The sequence below is a fragment of the Scomber japonicus genome, chromosome 12, assembly GCF_027409825.1.
Source record: "Scomber japonicus isolate fScoJap1 chromosome 12, fScoJap1.pri, whole genome shotgun sequence".
NCBI classification, from domain to species: Eukaryota; Metazoa; Chordata; class Actinopteri; order Scombriformes; family Scombridae; genus Scomber; species Scomber japonicus.
Window position 1 is genome coordinate 3,901,058 of NC_070589.1, and position 18,080 is coordinate 3,919,137.

General features: G+C 38.8%; 1 protein-coding gene across 1 annotated transcript; it reads right to left on the bottom strand.

The window, feature by feature from the left end:
- Positions 1-4,877: 4,877 nt before the first annotated feature.
- Positions 4,878-9,092, bottom strand: LOC128369119 (proenkephalin-A-like). The gene is made up of 2 exons (XM_053330084.1): positions 8,949-9,092; positions 4,878-5,645 (listed from the first exon to the last, which is right to left on the bottom strand). The coding sequence occupies exons 1-2, from the start codon at positions 9,090-9,092 to the stop codon at positions 5,061-5,063; spliced, it is 729 nt and encodes a 242-aa protein (XP_053186059.1). The 3' UTR covers positions 4,878-5,060.
- Positions 9,093-18,080: the final 8,988 nt, after the last annotated feature.

Sequence of the window (18,080 nt, forward strand, 5' to 3'; positions counted from 1 at the left end):
CCACATCCTCAGCATCTGTGCAATGATGGCAAGCAATATCAAAGCCATGTCACTGTGCCTTCATATAACAATATCATCCTAAAACAGAGATTGATTTGTACTTATAGTATTTGACTGTAAGCCTGTCTACGACTTTGAATTATGTTTATTTTTTATTTGCTCCCTCGTCTGTTTTGGACCACCGGGGTTGCAGCTGAAAGGATAATAAGGCTGATAAGATATCCTGGATATGTTGATCATGCTCTAGTAGAGCCCCCTTTTAGCTCTGTGTCCTGGATTACCTGCCTGCTCGGCTGTCTCACTTGCCCACCAGTCAGCTCAAATCTTTGGGATTCCCTCTGCTAAGCCTCTTCCTGTACTCCTCCCCTGCATCTCAGTGCAAACACCAGCCAGCCACCAGCTCACACACCCAAACATATTAATTCATACTGGTGATAAGAAGAAGTGACTATCAGACCTTGCAGTGTATTTATGAACAGACTGTTCTTAGGTAGGCCCAGAGGACAGTGACTGAGCCATCCTAACTCAAACCCAACCGTTTTAAGAATTAATTTGTTCCAACCTCCATCAAATTCCTAAACAATGCTGCTTGAGGAAGATTGTGCAATAATTTTATAGTGCTTTTGTTGTAGTAGTTGTGGGATGGCATGGCTGGTGATATACTGTTTGTTGTCATTGTTTAAAACTGCCCATTCCATCTGATGTCAATTACTTTTATATTGTCTTTATTTTAAATGTTATATGTATTGTTGCTTTTTTTAATGTTAATGTTTTTAATTCTGTACGGTGTCCTTGAGTGCCAAGAAAGGCACCTTTAAATAAAATTTATTATTATTATTATTATTATTATCATTATTATTATTGTGGCTGTCAAGGCATTTATGGTGTAGTTCCTGAGTCCAAGACAAATTTCCCTAAGCAGGACAATAAAGTATATTGTATTGTATTATATTGTACTGCTGAGACAATTCCAAGGTTTAATTAATAATTTAATCTTTTAATTGTCCTTATTGTTTTATCCATTTGTGCCATTGTCACTTTCTGCACTTACCTTTTTAAAAAAGTGTTTATTTGACCTTTTTAATTTATTCTTCCATTATTACTACAGTACCTCCTAGCTTTCTTTCGTGATTTTATTTGCTGTGCTGTGTCTAGTCTTATTGTATGCTTTTTTTAGAGGATTTAAATTAAAAAAATTAAAAAGAAAAAAAAAAACTTGCCCACCAGAAAAATTAATGGAACCTGTGCTACTCATACCAAGGGTTCCTGAAACAGCTCGCTCATCTTTGCAACCCTATAGGTGAATAACATGTGGACAATGAGGTTTCATCAAAATGAAACTGGCTGTGATTACAAACACTTGCCATAGAATGTGTGGACAGGAGTGATGCTATTGTGACTGAATTGGAGTGTATGCCTGCAGCCAGGTTTCAAAACCATTTGTTTATAGTGAAGGCCAGAAGTCAGTAATAAACGGACCTGTAACTGATTCAATAACATTTTGTCAGATCGTTTCTATTTTAACAGGCACAGCTTCTCCAGCCGCCCTCTGAAACTCACAGACCACTGTGCATACTGACACACGGAGAAAAGAGGAGAGAGTGTGTGTTCTCATACATTTCACTTGTCCAGAAATTACTGAAGGTTGGCAACTTCCTGTCCAATATCCTCAGAGCTGCAAGGTTTTTGTCAAACCTCAAAGAAACTTACTGACTGCAAAATTAAGGTATTTAAACTAACTGTGTATTCAGGTATATTAAATTAGATAAATTGATTAAGATTTTTATTTGTCACCAGATGAAGTGAGTGCAGATTTGAAAGTAATGTCTTGCGAAGAAAAACAGCCTGAAGGAAATTCAGATATAGACTGTATTGATTTACCCAGCTCTCATTTTACTGAACTTGCTTCTCCTTTTCTACATGAATGGACATCTACTGTGACTGCTCAGCATTTGGATTTTATGTATCCAATTATTTTAGAAACACATAAGTGGCTCCTCTGGCTCTGAAATAGGAGGTCATTTAAGATTCAATAGAAACTGTTGTAGATTTCCGCAATCACCCACTGCTGATGTAATGGGCCTGTTTGCATTTGATGGCATAATCAACCTCACTGTTCAGATCTTTGTTTGATTCAGCTGCTTCAAAAATGATTCCAATAAAGTGCAACTATGATTTACCTTTAAATAAGCCAATGAAAGTCTGAAAGTACAAAGGCAAACACACACACATACACACACGATCAGAAATTCTTGTTGCGTACTTGATGTATGTTCATACATATGTACATACTGTACATACATAATGTGATGGGGGTTAGTAAGGACCCACTGCTCATCATTGCCCCGCGGCCTCACACAGTGTTCATCTGACCATGTTGAACTGATTAGACTTGTAGTGATTACTTTTGTGTCTAACCTTTAACCACAGTCTAAAACTTAACATAACCTCATTGTTATCATAATCTGTGAAGCATGTTTATTATAATCCAGTTATATGAATCAGTGATTTGGAAGGGGAAATAAAGGTGAAGTGGACTGTATTCAGTGAAGTGAAACAGTGTAGTGAGAGACGTTTGAAGCTCTCAAACATCTTCCTTCTCTGGGTGTCCCCTGAAAATACATTTCCTGGAAAGAAATGCTTTTATTGGTGCTCAACATAGTCACAATGGCTGCTTAAAAATGTTTCCTTTATTCACTTGATATCTAATCATCAATTACCTGTTGAGCCTTTGTAGCCTGCATTCTTTTTAAAATTGAAAAGTTTTCCTCTTTTGTTTTCTTAACAAGGAAACAATCTTAAACATTTGCATATTTCCAGGTGTCAATTTCTAACTGAACCACTGATGGCCAAGTTGTGGGTGATGTAGGTGCCAGGTTTTGATAAGGAAGAAAAAAGATATCTCTGGTTCTGCTGCATTGATTCTGACCCTTTCTAAGAAGAAACTGTCCATTGTGAGTCTGACAAATCTATGAGAGTGCAATGCTAGATCTGTGGAGTATTGATTCTATGAAACTCTATGACCAGTGCACAGTATTTCGATACTGGCAGCTGTAAATGATACACTCCTTGTGTCTTTAGAACACTTTCAAATGTGAAATCCTTTTTGACCTGTTCTGACATATTCAGTTTAGAAATGCAAACATCCAGGGATCCAGATCCTGAATGGGGACACAGCTAATGTCCTGCATCACACCCAAACCAAATGTATCTAACCCTAACCCTCTCCCAAAGAGACTTCATGTATAACAACTTCCTAATGTTTCTCTGTTTGTTCAACACAAAAAATGAACCTACTTCAATCTAAAAGTTTCAGCCTCAGTGACATGTATTACATTATTACATTTTATTCACTCCTTTTCTCCCCAGCAGTTAGAGTTAGAGTCGTAACTGTGTGAGACTATTGTAAACTGGTGGTGTCACACAACTCATTAACTTTGTGGCTGCAGATCCTTATGAAGTCAAATACCATATGATTATGTTAAATGTAATCCGATTAAGTTAGGTGTAGGAAAACACAGCATTTTATCAGGAGGAGTTGCTGACTGTTTATCCCTGAACTCTCACCAGCCTACTGTGGCCTTCACAGTAAGACACACAACATAACAAGGATGACACACAGAGGCACGTTTTCCACATGATACTGGGGGAGAATTTGATTGTAAAAAAAAAATCTAACTAAAATAGAGTTATAATTCAAATATTTTAAATTAAAAATTTTACATTCCACGTGAGATGTGAAGAAGACGAAGAAGATGTTGGTTCATTTGGTTTCAGCTTCAAATATTACTGTGTACCTACAGCAACAAAGTTTAAGGAGCAGATGAAAACTTGGTTTAACTAAAGATTTGGTTTTCGGTATTTCTGGCATGTCTGAAATTTTGGTCAGCTACTTCACAGTTTGAGCAGTTAGTTAGTTTTGCTTTGAAGAATACATTTTATAGCAACTGCACCTTTACAGTTAATGGGAGCAATTTGGAAAGACGATTGAAAACATAGACTATCTGACAGGATTTGGGGGTCTTTTTGAGACAGGAAGATCTGCAGATATCAGACGGGGCTAGGACTGGGTACTGTTTAAAAGATGATGATACCAGTACCAATCCATGTACACTTAAAGTGATACTGATACCAACTGTACTTGAATCAATACCCATCGCATTAAATCATAGAACTCTTGCGTTGATTGGCTGTGAGTAAGTCCATACAAATAGTCCTATTTTCTACTGATTGTAGGTACTGTTTGACGGGAGATGTTTTGAAGTTAAAACCTGAAGAGTTCGGTTTAGAACCTGCTCTATGTGTAAAGTGCCTTGAGATAACTTTGTTGTGATTTGGCGCTATACAAATAAAGATTGATTGATTGATTGATTGATTGATACTACTTGGCATCAATTTATTTCAGTCTAAACTTCAAAGGTATTGAGTACAGGTACCCAGACCTACACAGGGCTAAAACTTTTGTACTTTCTTTGCATGAATTTATAATTCTGATGTTCAGGTAATATACTAGAATTAATGAGTCCAATGTAGGGCAGTTACAGACAGTGCTGTTTTTAGTGAAGATGCAAATACAACATTATTCATCATTCAGTAGCATGTGTAGTGTAACTTTTGTTTATAGCAATAACACACCAACAATGTGTTAAGTGTTGACATGATCAACAGGTTTGTAAAACACATTGTATTGTCCCATTTCTGAAACTAAACCTCAGCCATTAGACTCACATTCTATTCATTTTAAAACACTCGACTGACACACCTCGATCAACATATTCTTTTAATAAATAATATCATCATGAAAACCAAAAACAGACCAAAAATGTCAGCCAAAAATTATTTTTGAACATCTGTATGGTATATGTTTGTCGTTTTTTTTTTTTTTATCATTACAGGACCGATTGAACCAAAGAAGTAGGCAGCAGCACGTTATACAAAGCCAGATGATGCAATGTAATTAGGGTAGTTGATTCAGACACCAAGTCCAGACTACAAGGTGATTGGTAGAAGAGAGAGAGTTGGAAGGATGGGGGTAGTGAAGGGATCATAACTGTGGTGTCCTAGTCCATGAACCCCCCATACCTCTTCTGTAGCTCGTTGCCATTCTCCCATGCACGTTTCAAAACCCCCCCACTCTTGCTACTGTCCACCAGCCACTCAGGCCTGCCCACACGCCTCATGAACCCTCCATAGCGCTTCTTCAGGCCACGACCCAACACCGCCTCCAGCAGGTCGCTCTGTGCGACCCCTCCTTCAGCCCTACGCATGAAGCCTCCGTACCTCTTCACCGCTTCGCCCCCATCGCTGTTGTGCTCAGCTGCTGCATTTAGGATCTTTAGGATCTCCAGACGGACATTTTCTTCCTCGTCCTGGTTTTCAGCATCCTCTGCTGCCCCCTCTGGTGAAGAGGAGCGACGAGACATGAAGCCACCGTAGCGCTTCATGAAGCCGCCGTACTTCTTGGCCAGCTGGTGTTCCGGTGATGTTGCGTCCTCATCGTCAGCCGGGATGGTGCTCACTGCTTCCTGTTCTTGCTGTTGACGGGGGTCCTCATCCAGAGGAATGTGGTTTTCCTCCAACAGGACTTCCTGGCACAGGCGAAGCTTCTGACTGTCCAACCCACCGTCACACTCAAGTGAGCATGTCTGGAAAAATGAAAATGATCACCATGACTTTCATGATTATATTCAAACACTCTGTCTCTATTAAGATCATTTTGACCTATCTAATGAACTGAGTCTATTCTGGAGAGTAACTGCATCAGGATCTAAATCACTCCATTGTTACTTTAAAAGACTGTCATGCTTAACATATTAGGTTAAAATGTGGCTCATTTAATGTTTTAACCACCTTTGTACACTGATGAGGCTCAATACAAGGGACTGTTACTGCACCTAGCTGCTGTTGTGTCATGTGGCTCCTCCTGAAACCACAAATCTAGATTTACATTTTGTTATTGTTTAAACAAGCAATATAAAACATGTTAATATGTGAACTTAAAGGTTTTGGTCTGTGCATTTTAAAAAACATTTTGGACAGAGACACAGTAGCTGGTTCCACCACCTGGATTTAAAAGAGTACTCCATGGAGATCAGTTTTTGGGAAATACTAGGCCTAATATGTGAAAACAGTGGTGCAATCTGTTCTGTAGCCCTGGCAGAGTGTTGTTGAGTCAGTGAAACTAACCCTGATGATAATATCCTCAATATCATTACTGCTTTTTTCAAACTAATAATTGGACCTAATGTTCAGTATCTACAATATGAATGCGTTCATGCCTAATTTCCCTCAGATTATTGTGTTAGGCTAATACATTATCCTTATAAAGGTGAAAAGATTTATAATTTGTAATGACTAATATTTTATACTTCTGTTTGTGTGCAACTGGTGTATTTGTCTGTCCCGTCTACTTTTGACTTCATAAACATTCATTTGACTCTAAAATGTCACTTTATTGATCTGAGATGTAAAATAAATGAGAACATGGCCATGACAATTTTGTTTATATTAATTTTAAATTTTAATTTTGTGTTTCAATGGGTAGACAGTGTTTTCCATCAACCCGTTAAATAGATTGTGGCAAAACAAAATAGCGTATTTTATAATTAATTGCAATAGAGGAGACTTTTATGGTCATAGACCAATCCCCCTGCTGTAATTGTGAGAAGAAATTCAATTTCAATAAAAAAAGACTTCAATCATGTATTCCATGTGGCTCATTACAGCTGCCGTAGCCATATTAAACCATGCCTGAAAAGCTTAATGAATAATCCCTGAAACTGAAATGCAGAGAAGGAGACAGACAGAGAAACAGGGAAATGTCTTCCATCTATCTGACACTTGTAGATTGTGTTCATACAGAGAGTAACAGACAAAGACTTTCAATAGAGAGAAACAGTCAAAGAGGGAGAGATTACAACAGTCAACAGATGGTTTGGGAAAACACAACAACCCCCTTTTATTTCCAACATCCCTAACTTACTCCCTTAACAACCACTTTCCTCCTTAAAACCATCTGCCCCAGCATCACCCACTGACACACTATCCAATGCATCTAATGGAAGCCTTCCCTATAAACGTTGCGTATTCCCAATCCCACCACCCACTTAACCCAGTCATTCTTTCACTATATAGCCCCAGTGGAAGGAGCATAATCAGACTAAAGACATCTGCTGGGCCCCCGGGTGCTGAATACCACTAGAATAACCTGCTCCCAACCTCATATGTATCATTGGATTTCATTTATTGGAGCCATCGGAAATTCAACTTTGATGGCAAACAGGAGGGATTCTTGCTGAGCTTTCAGTGCCGCTGGCTTATGAAGGCAGAATTAATGAACAGACAAATTGAATTGAGGACATACTGAGCACCTGAGGGGCTGGCAGGGTGGAGGACAGCACCTCCCTCTCGTGGCCATGATGGGGAGTACACAATAAGTTATTTTATAAATTAGGTAGTAGCTCAATAAAGACCAACACATGGACAATTTCTCAGAGTTTCAGCCTAAAGAAAGTGTTTGCTTTTAAACTCTTTACTCTAGGAATCTCTGCTGTCTCATTGTAACTTTTTACTTGTTCTGACAATCAAAGGCTTCTCAGTGATATTGAAACATTTTTTGTATAAATACCCCCAATTTCTAAAGTTACAGATTCATTGCTTATACACATGCCCACTCTCATTTAGTCTTCTGAAACGTATATAGTTTAAAAAAGGAACATTCTAGCACATTCTACTGTGTTCACAATTAAAACAGTCGTATACCATATGAGAAATTACACAGCAGTCATGAAACCCACAGTTAAACAAACGGGGATGTATAAATGAGTCTATCATAAGCCCAGTGTGTGTGTGTGTATGTGTGTGTGTGTGTGTGTGTGTGTGTGTGTGTGTGTGGAGGAGTGATGTTTGTTGATGCGGCACACATGGATGGAGAAGAAAGGAGCAAGAAAAAATGTGAATCTGATAAAATAATAATCCATAATGGAACATCATGCCAGTTATTTCAGTTTTGAAAAACTACTGAAATGTACCTGTATTTAAGCTTTATTTTGTTTTGGAAATTGAATTGTAATCATATTAATGTGAGTGGTGATTCAAAGATTAAGAGAGCAGGGATGTGAAATGGAATGAGGAGAAGAGGAGTGAAGGAAATAAAAGGAGAGCGAGGGAAGAAAAGGAAAGGAAACTAATCTGCCAGTTTTGCAATTATTGAATTTAAGTCTACAGAATGATTATAATAACATGATTATCATCACAAACTGAAGTAGAGATGGAACTAGGAAAAGGGGATCGGTGAAGAAATAAAAGGAGAGAGAAGGAGCACAGCAAAGAGGAATTAGTGATATAGGAAAGTAAAGGAAAGACAAACACTTAACTCTGTTTAATTTATCATTTAGTCTACAGAGCAGTTAACATCTTTATAATCATCTAAAAACTGAGCGCAATGATGAAAAAGGGAAAAAAATGAGAGGAGAGGAGAGGAAGAATGGATTTTTTTAATGAACAGAAAGACAAGGAAAAAACACTGAATAGAAGAGGAATCGAGCATGAAATGAAATAAATGAGTAGGAACATAGAAGAATAAATAAAAGGAAAGGAAATAAATCTCTAAAACTTGAAAGGTATTTTCTATTTTCTAATTATTTTCAAGATGAGTCTACACATATTAGACTTTATATGATTACAGTTTGGTGCTGTTAGCTGATACCTGCATGTATTATAGATGATAAAATGATATTAATATAACTTTGTATGAAGGAGAAACCACACTGCTGTTGGCCTTGATTAGACTTTGTATCCTTTCTCATATCTGATCAAACTGAGAGGTGAGGTGAGGCAACACACTGCTTTCTCTGCAGCCTCATTAACATCAATTACAAGTGCATCTCTAAGAATGTCAAGAAAATACATAGGCTACTTTATCATAATGGAATATATAGTAACATTACCATGGAGGAGAAACCAGACTGTTGTCCCAGCAGACGGTACACACATAGTGCACATTCCTTCCCGCAGTCCGATCCAACCACCAGCGACACACACGCGCCCAGAACCAGCATCCACACGCAGCTGCTGTGTGCGGAGGCAGCCATGGACTGAGAGGGGAAAAGGACCAAAACACCACAATTACAAAACTGTGTCAGATTGTAAACATTAAAGCTCACATCAAAAATACAAATCTAATGAAAAATCACAGAAAGTCTGTCAATAATGTAAAATAACAAAACCGTTTTAAAGATTAAAAAAGACAGAAAAGAAAGTGGGTTACTCTATTTCTAGAAATTACTTTATCATTACAACAAAGTACCAAAACTACTAACCGACAACTAGCCCCTATAATAAATATCAAAAATATAATTAATAACAGACAATTAAAACAATGTCATTTGCATAAGCATTCCATATATATTACGTGTAACTCTGATTAGACTATCATTAATAATAGCAACAGAAGTCACTTTGAGTAAAAAAAAAATTATAATCTTACCTCTGTATTATTTTAAACTGTATTTAAGCCTTTCGGTGTTTTCCTCGTCCGCGCGTGCACACGGAGTGGGAAACTGTTGAGTGGCGCGAGCCTGTGCTCCCAATATATTTGCGCGTTGTTCCCTGTGCTGCACGCGGCTGGCAGTAGACACACATACACACACTCACAAGCGCATAGATTACTTTCTCTCCTCTCTCTGTGTGTGTTTTTGTATCTTGAGAAAAAGCGGAGGGAAAAAACACAAAGACCCGTTTAATTGTTGTGGAGTCCGCTCAAAGTGTCCGGCGAAGCGCTGCGGCTGCTGCTCTGAGGCGCGTTTAAGTAGTTTGTCTGGTTTACGTCACCGGTTATAATAGGGAGGGGGTGGAGGGGTTAATAAGCGTGATGATGTGACGTGACAGCTTTCCCCCCTTTCTCGTACACACACACACACACACACACACACACACACACACACACACACACACACACACACACACACTTACTCTGACAAGTCCTCTGTTTTATTGCTTCTAAGGAAGTCTTCGATTTAGATAATAAATGGCAGTCTACCATGCAGGTTCAGTGTGGGAATAATATTTCATGTGTGTGTGTGTGAGAGACACACGATTTTTTCTCCCTAACAAAGATTAATTAACACATAGCCTCCCCGCTGTGTCATGTCACTGTGCCAGTAGAAACCGGTCTGCAGGGTACAGGCTCATATGACATATTGGTTCATGAACTGCTTTTTTATGAAAAATCAGATATTCTCCAGTCACTGCTTCCATGACTGCAGCTGGTCGTAATGTTTTTATTCCTATGATTTTCTGATCAGAGATGGGAAAATCATTCATGTGCTTTACAGTCCCTCCACACTCTGTAAAACCTGCACTGACCCCCCACCTACAGTTCTGTACACTGTATAGATCTGTTGTGAGGGTTTTTATTTTACATGCCTGTGACATGATTGGAATAAGAGGAAATGTGTCCCGGGTTGACAATAGGATATATTTTCAAATGTCATATAATCAGTAAAAGCTCATATTTACTGATATCAATGAGTATAAATAACAGTGAAGGCCACATCTTGCAAAGTAGTAGAATTTCTTAGTTTTAGAGCCTATACAAGTCAGCAGGGGACAGGCTGGTAAGCATCCTTTCAGCTCCTATTGGTGGGTCATACTGGAGATCCGGCCTGCTGCTGAGCTAAGGGGGAAGTATACTTTATAAAGTGGTAAAAAGTAAGTAAAAGGAGGTGCTGCTTATTGTAGCGACTGTGCACAGGTGTAGAAATGGACATAGCTCCATGCATTTGTTTTCCAGGTGTTGGCAGAGATGGACAGGTGTTCTGCTTTTACAGACTGCAGAGGTGGAGGAGGGCAGCCAATTTAACATTCAGTCCTCTCATTGATAGCAGAGAGCTGTGCAGTTTCTCACTCTGCAGCACTTTGCACACTCTTCACAGTACTGGTATGCAAACCACTGTTGAGATTCATCCATTCAGTTGCCACCACTTATCCAGTAGGTTAACTGAGGTAGCTCAAAATTTGGAACTAAAATGACTGTAAACTGTGAATATATCCACTTCATTTGTCTAATTCAGACAGCCTCATGCTTGGAAACTGTATTTTATCCTCCATCAGTTATTAAAATTGCTTTATGAAGGGATCTCTTCAGGGGGCAATTACAGCATGCAAAGACTGTCCATACAACCGTATGAGGACAAATAAATCATGAACGTGTCCTTTAACCAATGAGCTTCGGCCTCAGGCTTAGCTCAATGAAAAGCATAATTTCCAAATTTGAACATTTATCATCATCATCATCATCTCATCATGCAAACTTGATCTGAACTGAGAAAATAAACACGTAATCAATGTAAAAGATAAATAATCAATAAATCGCTGATCCTTGTGATAATGCAGTGAAAATATATGTGGGCTGACATGTTTGTGTCTGAAAATAAAGAGTTTGACAGCTTGTAAACAAATGATCTCTGCCAACCCCTTTACCAGCTACCTACAGTTACAAAGGTATTCACTTCAAATATAGAGATATCTGAATGGTTTGTAGAAGGGAGTATCGCATATAGACTGTGGGGAAAGGACTAACATGGATTAGCTTTAAACAGTTAGTTTTTGACCTCAAAGTGTTAAAGGACAGGTTCACAATTTCAATTTCAAGTCAGTCTTAATGTAATTGATGGAGGAAAAAAATGTAAGTTGATCTGAAACTAATATGAAGCTTCGTCCAAATAAGTCAAATCTTCATCTTCTGTGTTTCAACGTTACAGTGTTTTCAGTAGCAAAGTCTTTTTGTTACTATACTTCCACCACAGCTCAACAGGAAACACTAAGAGGGAATTTGATGGTAAAAAGACTGTAAATGTGTCAGGTATCACTTGATATGACTAACTCACACTGATGAAGCTCAATAGAAGCTGATCATCTACTTTTAAATGACTGTGTGGACACACTGTGGATTTAGTCCTCCATCACTTCCATTGAAAGCACATTTGAATGAGATCTTTTAATAGTCAGTATGAACAGGAGGAATGATTACAGAGAGTAAAACTTCTTCATTGTTCATATAAACATCTGACTGCACAAGACACACCTGAAAAGTTGTGAACCTGTCCTTTAAACTCAACTCACAGATATTCTGAGATTGCAAGAGCTGAAACTACGCAAGAGTTGACGTGATTAAATAAAATCAGATAAATAAAAAGCTACATTTATATTAAAAGTAGTTGATGAGTACTCTGAATTACATCATACTCAGACTATGTGGGCTCAGTTGTGTATAGCATTGACTGCAAATGTTATTTATGCAATTAAAACTGGCATCCAATGTATGAAAAACACTTAATATTAAACTGAGAAAATCAGCAAAAAGGAGTCATGTTTGAACTGTGGTTGTTTGCCTTTTTACTGACAGTTTAACTGGTCTGTGCTCTATAATGGATGCTTCATGAGGGCAATGGGCTTTCTGAGCAGTCCTGAACCTACAGTAAACTCATTGGTGACCTCTGTTCCTTCAAAGTTTTCCATCAGGTACAGAAAAGACTGCTCATAAAATTCATAGCTCTTCTAGACTCAACATCAGAAGAGAGAGTACTGAAGATAAATTAACAGTCAAGTGCTCACCATGAGTCACAGAAATGAGAAGTTAAAAGGTCAAGTACTGTATCAGAAACTGTAACTGTGAAGCAGGGAGAGAACTAGTGACATGAGCCAGCAGAAGTCTTTAGTGTTTGGTAGATATGGGTTTTTTAAACCAGAATTGGCCTCATATTTTGCAACCACTCCGTCTTAACTAAAGGGTCCTTAGAGTACAGTACGTGTACATGATGACTCAGTCCTGGAGCAGTAGCTGAGATATCTCATTGCCTCTCTAATATTGTCAGCTCTCAGTCGCTACATGTGGAGCAACCAAACAAAAGCTTATTTTGTGTGTTTGGGGACATTCTGGAGGAAACGATCAGCTCTATGGTTTTATATTAATCTCCCGTTGTTGGTTGTTATGGATCTGTCAGCTGATGATGCCACCACCTTGCATCATTTGAGAAACCCATCCTGCTAGGCTTTTGGTGTGAAATTAAGTACTCAATTGGTATCAGTATCACTTTAAGGTTACTTGAATTGGTACTGGTATTGTAATTTCTTAAGCGATGACTGGTGTGTGTGTGTATGTGTGTGTGTTGAGAAAAGCCCCTACTTAATATATACATTTGGATTAATTTAAAATGCAACACTAACTAAGATAGAGGGAACGGAGAAGAATACATTTAAGAAAAAATGGTAATTATTACTCACCAGGTCTTCACTTCATTACAAAAATGCAGATTTCATCAAGTTTATTTATCGAAATGTCTAAGCTTTCCAAAATGTATTTGCCGCAGATTGAAGGAACAACTCATCTTGCCTTCATAACCATAAGCTATCAACACTGCTACATCACTGCAGTAATGTGAATGGTCCTGATGACTATGTTAAAGTTATGACAGTAGCAACCACATTTCTACTCATAGCCAAAGCATGTCTTTCCTCCAATGGTAACAATGTTTACTGACATTTCTACCCTGTACTTTCACTGATGTTTCTACAGCAGCACAATGACAATTTTTGTCCACAAATATGATGTGGTGCCATCATCATTCTTCTACTCATAATGATGACATCTATTTAGGCCAATGACACTTCTCACCAAGGTAATTTGTAACCAATGGTGACAGTGTTATTAGCCATGCTGATGATGTTATACATGTATAAATATGACATGTACATATGACTTGTGGCATTGCATTGAATTTGGAGCCACTCAAGTTAGCCGTAGCGAGTCACTTCCGGTCATTTTCACAAAATAAAACACCCGTTGCCTTTTATTATTAAGAAAACCATAACGATAGAGTTGGTGCTTTTATTTTGAAAACAGGAAGCAAACACATACCCTTGCTGTAACTGACTTGAAACCACCGAGGTACATTACATTGTAACGCCAGTGGGAGTAGCAGTTAAACCTGGGGAGCGTACCTATGTTCCCCGGGTCCTATGTTCCCCGATCGCAGCTAACTCGGTTGCTAGCTCGGCGGCTAACTCGGCTGCTAATTCAGCTGCTGCCTCGGCTGCTAGCTCGGCGGCTAACTCATCTGCTAACTCGGCGAATAACTCAGCTAACTGGTTAACTGTAGACGGGATCATCCCTATGTTCCCCGGTCACATACAAAGCGGGGAACATAGGACCCGGGGAACATAGGGATGATCCCCTAATTATGTAGCAATACAGTCATACTGCACATCAAATTAAATAGGAGAAACTCCGCTACAAGCACGTCATTTTTACACACACCAAACACAACTCAAACACCAAGCATATTAATGATCAAATATCAAAATCCGAGTAGCGTCAGAAAGTCAACCCACTCTCCACATTTCCATTGCTACCGTTTTGATACTTCATGGTACACAAACAAATAGCATCTAAGCAGCCAGCTAAGACCCTGGCGAGTTCAACAGTAGCCTACCACTATTATTATTATTGCAGTGAACCAGCAGCCAAAGAATACAAAGGTAAACAACCACTTATTTACAGCGACTAACAGATATTCTGTCTTACCTTTGAAGTTTTGTGATGAAAAGTTGTACTTGAGAGCAAAAAACGCTAGTTTTAGTAAGTCCAACAGGGCTCTGCTTGTTTACAACTCCATTTCACCCAGTGCCAGCCTACAGTAGCTGCACCGGAACAACAGACAACCCTGGCAACCCGCAATTCCGGCCGCTAAATGGCTGGTACAATGTACACAGAACGTGTCAGAACGTCATTGTCGAACCCGTCAAAAAATTTTAAAATGATTAATTCAGACAAAAAAAATTTTTTATGGAAAAGCAATACTTTCATTCTTTACCCCTCAAAACGCCCCATGGCTGTATTATTTAAAAAAATATATATATACCTTTTAATAAATATTCTACATATTCAACCTTTAATGACCCACATCTTCAGGTATGGTTGTTTACCTTCTATAATTATGAGTTTTTTAGAGGAGCATGTCATAGACTGCCTCCCCACACTATGGTGGTGCATTCTTGAGCCCTCCTCATTATATTGTTAATGATGGCTGAAGTTAGGAAACACTGTGTCAGGAATGGGAAGCATGAACCAGAGTCCCCCAGTAAAGTCTTTCAAAGGAGACAACAGTAGTTCAGCCCTGGGAATGGTTGAGCAGGCGATGTGGCTGGAGAGCTGGAGGTTTTGCTGGTGGAGGGAACCCTGGTGGACACCACTGTCTGATGGACCTGGGAGGCAAGCTGGTGGAACCATACAGTACAGTACTGTAAGTACAACTAAAAACAGAAAGCTCGTCTTCAAATCACAACAGAAAAACAGAAGATGAAAGCAAATATTCTTTACTCAGGTTAGAAACAAGGTTTAGCAACAGGTGATCAGTCTGTGAAGGCAAACAAATCAGTCAGGGAACAGACAGAAGAATAGGCGTTAAGAGTTCAAACCAGGCAAGCAAAAAACGGAGCTGAGTGCTGGAACACTAACACTGAGAGGGAGAGTGGAAGTAGGTGAGGAAGTCGTGATGGAAATGGCAGGAAGACAGGGAACTGCAGGACAAGTGGAGAGGCAGGATCTGGAACAACATGAGAGGTTAATCACAGTGAAAATGGCAAGAATGAATGATGAGACAGAAATGAATTGACTATTGTGACTGCTGTAGTGTGGTCAGCAAGCTCTTTAAATACTTCAATTCAGACAGAAACACATAGAGAAAATGATCATTTATAGCAAGTGGTTATATTGCTAAATTTGGCAGATAATATTCCACTCTTTGAGGGAGCTCTGAGCTCTAAAAATATAAGCAGTAACAAGGGTTGGAGAATTAATGCCCCTTCAACAAATCCATACATGGACAACAACATAGATCTTAGTTTAATCATCAATACTAGCTTAGCACATAAAGAGGAGGTTAGGGTGATGGAGGGAGCTGGCATGAACCAGGAGAAGTGTCAGCACTGTACACCTGATTGGACGTTAGCAGTCAGCTGGTAGTCCAACAGGTGAAGAGCCATTGATGTTGAAACATAAATGAAGCAGATGACAGTCGGCTCAAGTAAGAGTGAGTGCAGTGCTCTGGCAAAACTGAACTTTTTTGGTTAATTTATAGTCAAATTAACAACCATGGCCTGTGGGGAACAAAGTCATCTCATTGCAGTTAACACAAAATGATTGTCTCATGACATTGGCTATGAATTTAATAGTCTTCTTCCATTATTGACCATTCTTGGGGGAAGATTTGTGTACATTCAAAATAAACTGCAAGAGCTTTAATTTTTTTTGTAGAAGTCTAATTCTCACAGTTTCTTGTAAGGGGTGATTTAGGAGATGTAAAGGCCTCAAATTGATGCATGTTATTGATTGCTTGCTAATCTCATTAGTTCCAGCTAGACTTCCTCCAATTTCATCAAATTATGTGGCTCCAGTAATTTGCAAAAATGATATCAGCAGTACACCCAAATCTAAGTTTTACCAAAGCTTCTCTCATGATTCCTTGATGACAGTCATCAGGATCATCTATCACGATACTATGACTCTATATAAATAAAATTGTTTATATCTTCGTTCTCAATATTACATTACATCTGCATACATACAGATTAGGTATCTAGACACAATGCATTTCATACAAAGCACTGCATTACTAATACAAAGTTTAGAAAGAGCTATCTGTCACATATACACATGGACAGACAGTGTCATTCCTTCTGTTTCCTCTTATACAACCCCCCCCACTCCCCCACTGCCCTTATCTCCACCACACAGATCGCTGTTATCATAGGTGCAGGTATAACAAAGACACCCTTTTTAATTAGGAAAAGGCGTTCAGCTAACATCACCAAGTCACCTCACTATTTGTTCCCAGCACTTATTTGTCAGGAACAAGAGCCTCAATAAAGATTAAGCAGCAATGCCAGTCATGATGTGTGTTTGTGTGTATGTGTGTGTGTGAGAGAGAGATAGCAAGAGAGAGAGAGAGATTTGCTTGTTTATGTTCTTACCTATGGGAAATGGGGCAAGAAAGACTACAATAATTGTGTCTACCCTAATAATTGGTGCTGAGACAGAAACCAAGTAGACACAATTAATATCATTAACTTGTCACTATATTCTTGGTTTTACTACTTATTCTTAGATTTAAGTTCAAGCTTTAGAAACACTTGAAAGTTTGGTGGTAAATTGGCCCCAAAAAAGCTGCAGCTCCATGTTACTTCTAAAGAAGGTCACAGAGGGACAGAGTAACAGAATCCTATGTGAAAATGGAGGGATTTTCACTACACAGGATGGAGGTTCAGTGAGGCATGGCAAAAAAGGGGTGAAGGTGTCTGCCTCTATAATAATGATTGGTGGTGTCATCCTGGCCAGGTTTGTGACCCAAACATTGAGCTGCGTTTTGTAAGTTGCCAACTTTACTATTTGCCCTGGGTGTTCTCTACTGTGATTGTCCAAGTGGTTTACATTCCTCCATCAGCTAATGGGAAGTTGGCCACTGACACAATACTGAGAGTCACCCACAACCTGCAACGCTCCTCTTCAGATGTTATTATTAACATGGATTTTAATCACTGCTCTCTCTGCCTCTCTGTTTTTAAATATTAATTATTCTGTACACTGCTGGAACCGGGAAAATATTTTTAAAATAATTTTAAATTTTGTTCCTTCATGTTTAACATGTTTGAATGACAATAAACTAAACTGAACTGAATATTAAGGAGAGTTTTTTTTGCTATTGTTTTGTATCTTTGACATCCAAATATTGTCATGTGGTTTGGACTCTGCGTATATGTGGTTGGAGTACATTTGTGAAGTGTTAACAGAGTGCTTTGATTACACTGATTGGACTTACAATGATGTGGACAGCATCTCTTAGAAAGTCACCTGTCATATTTATTACTGTTTTGAGTTTGTCATTCCCTGTAAACAAATTCAATTGGGAGGGAGCGGAGGGTGTTCCCTTCTGGGAGCGCATGACATCACTGGAAATGCCTACTGATGTAAACTCTTGTTTCACAGTCTTATTATTATCCTCATAGTGTGTATTTGAGCCGCA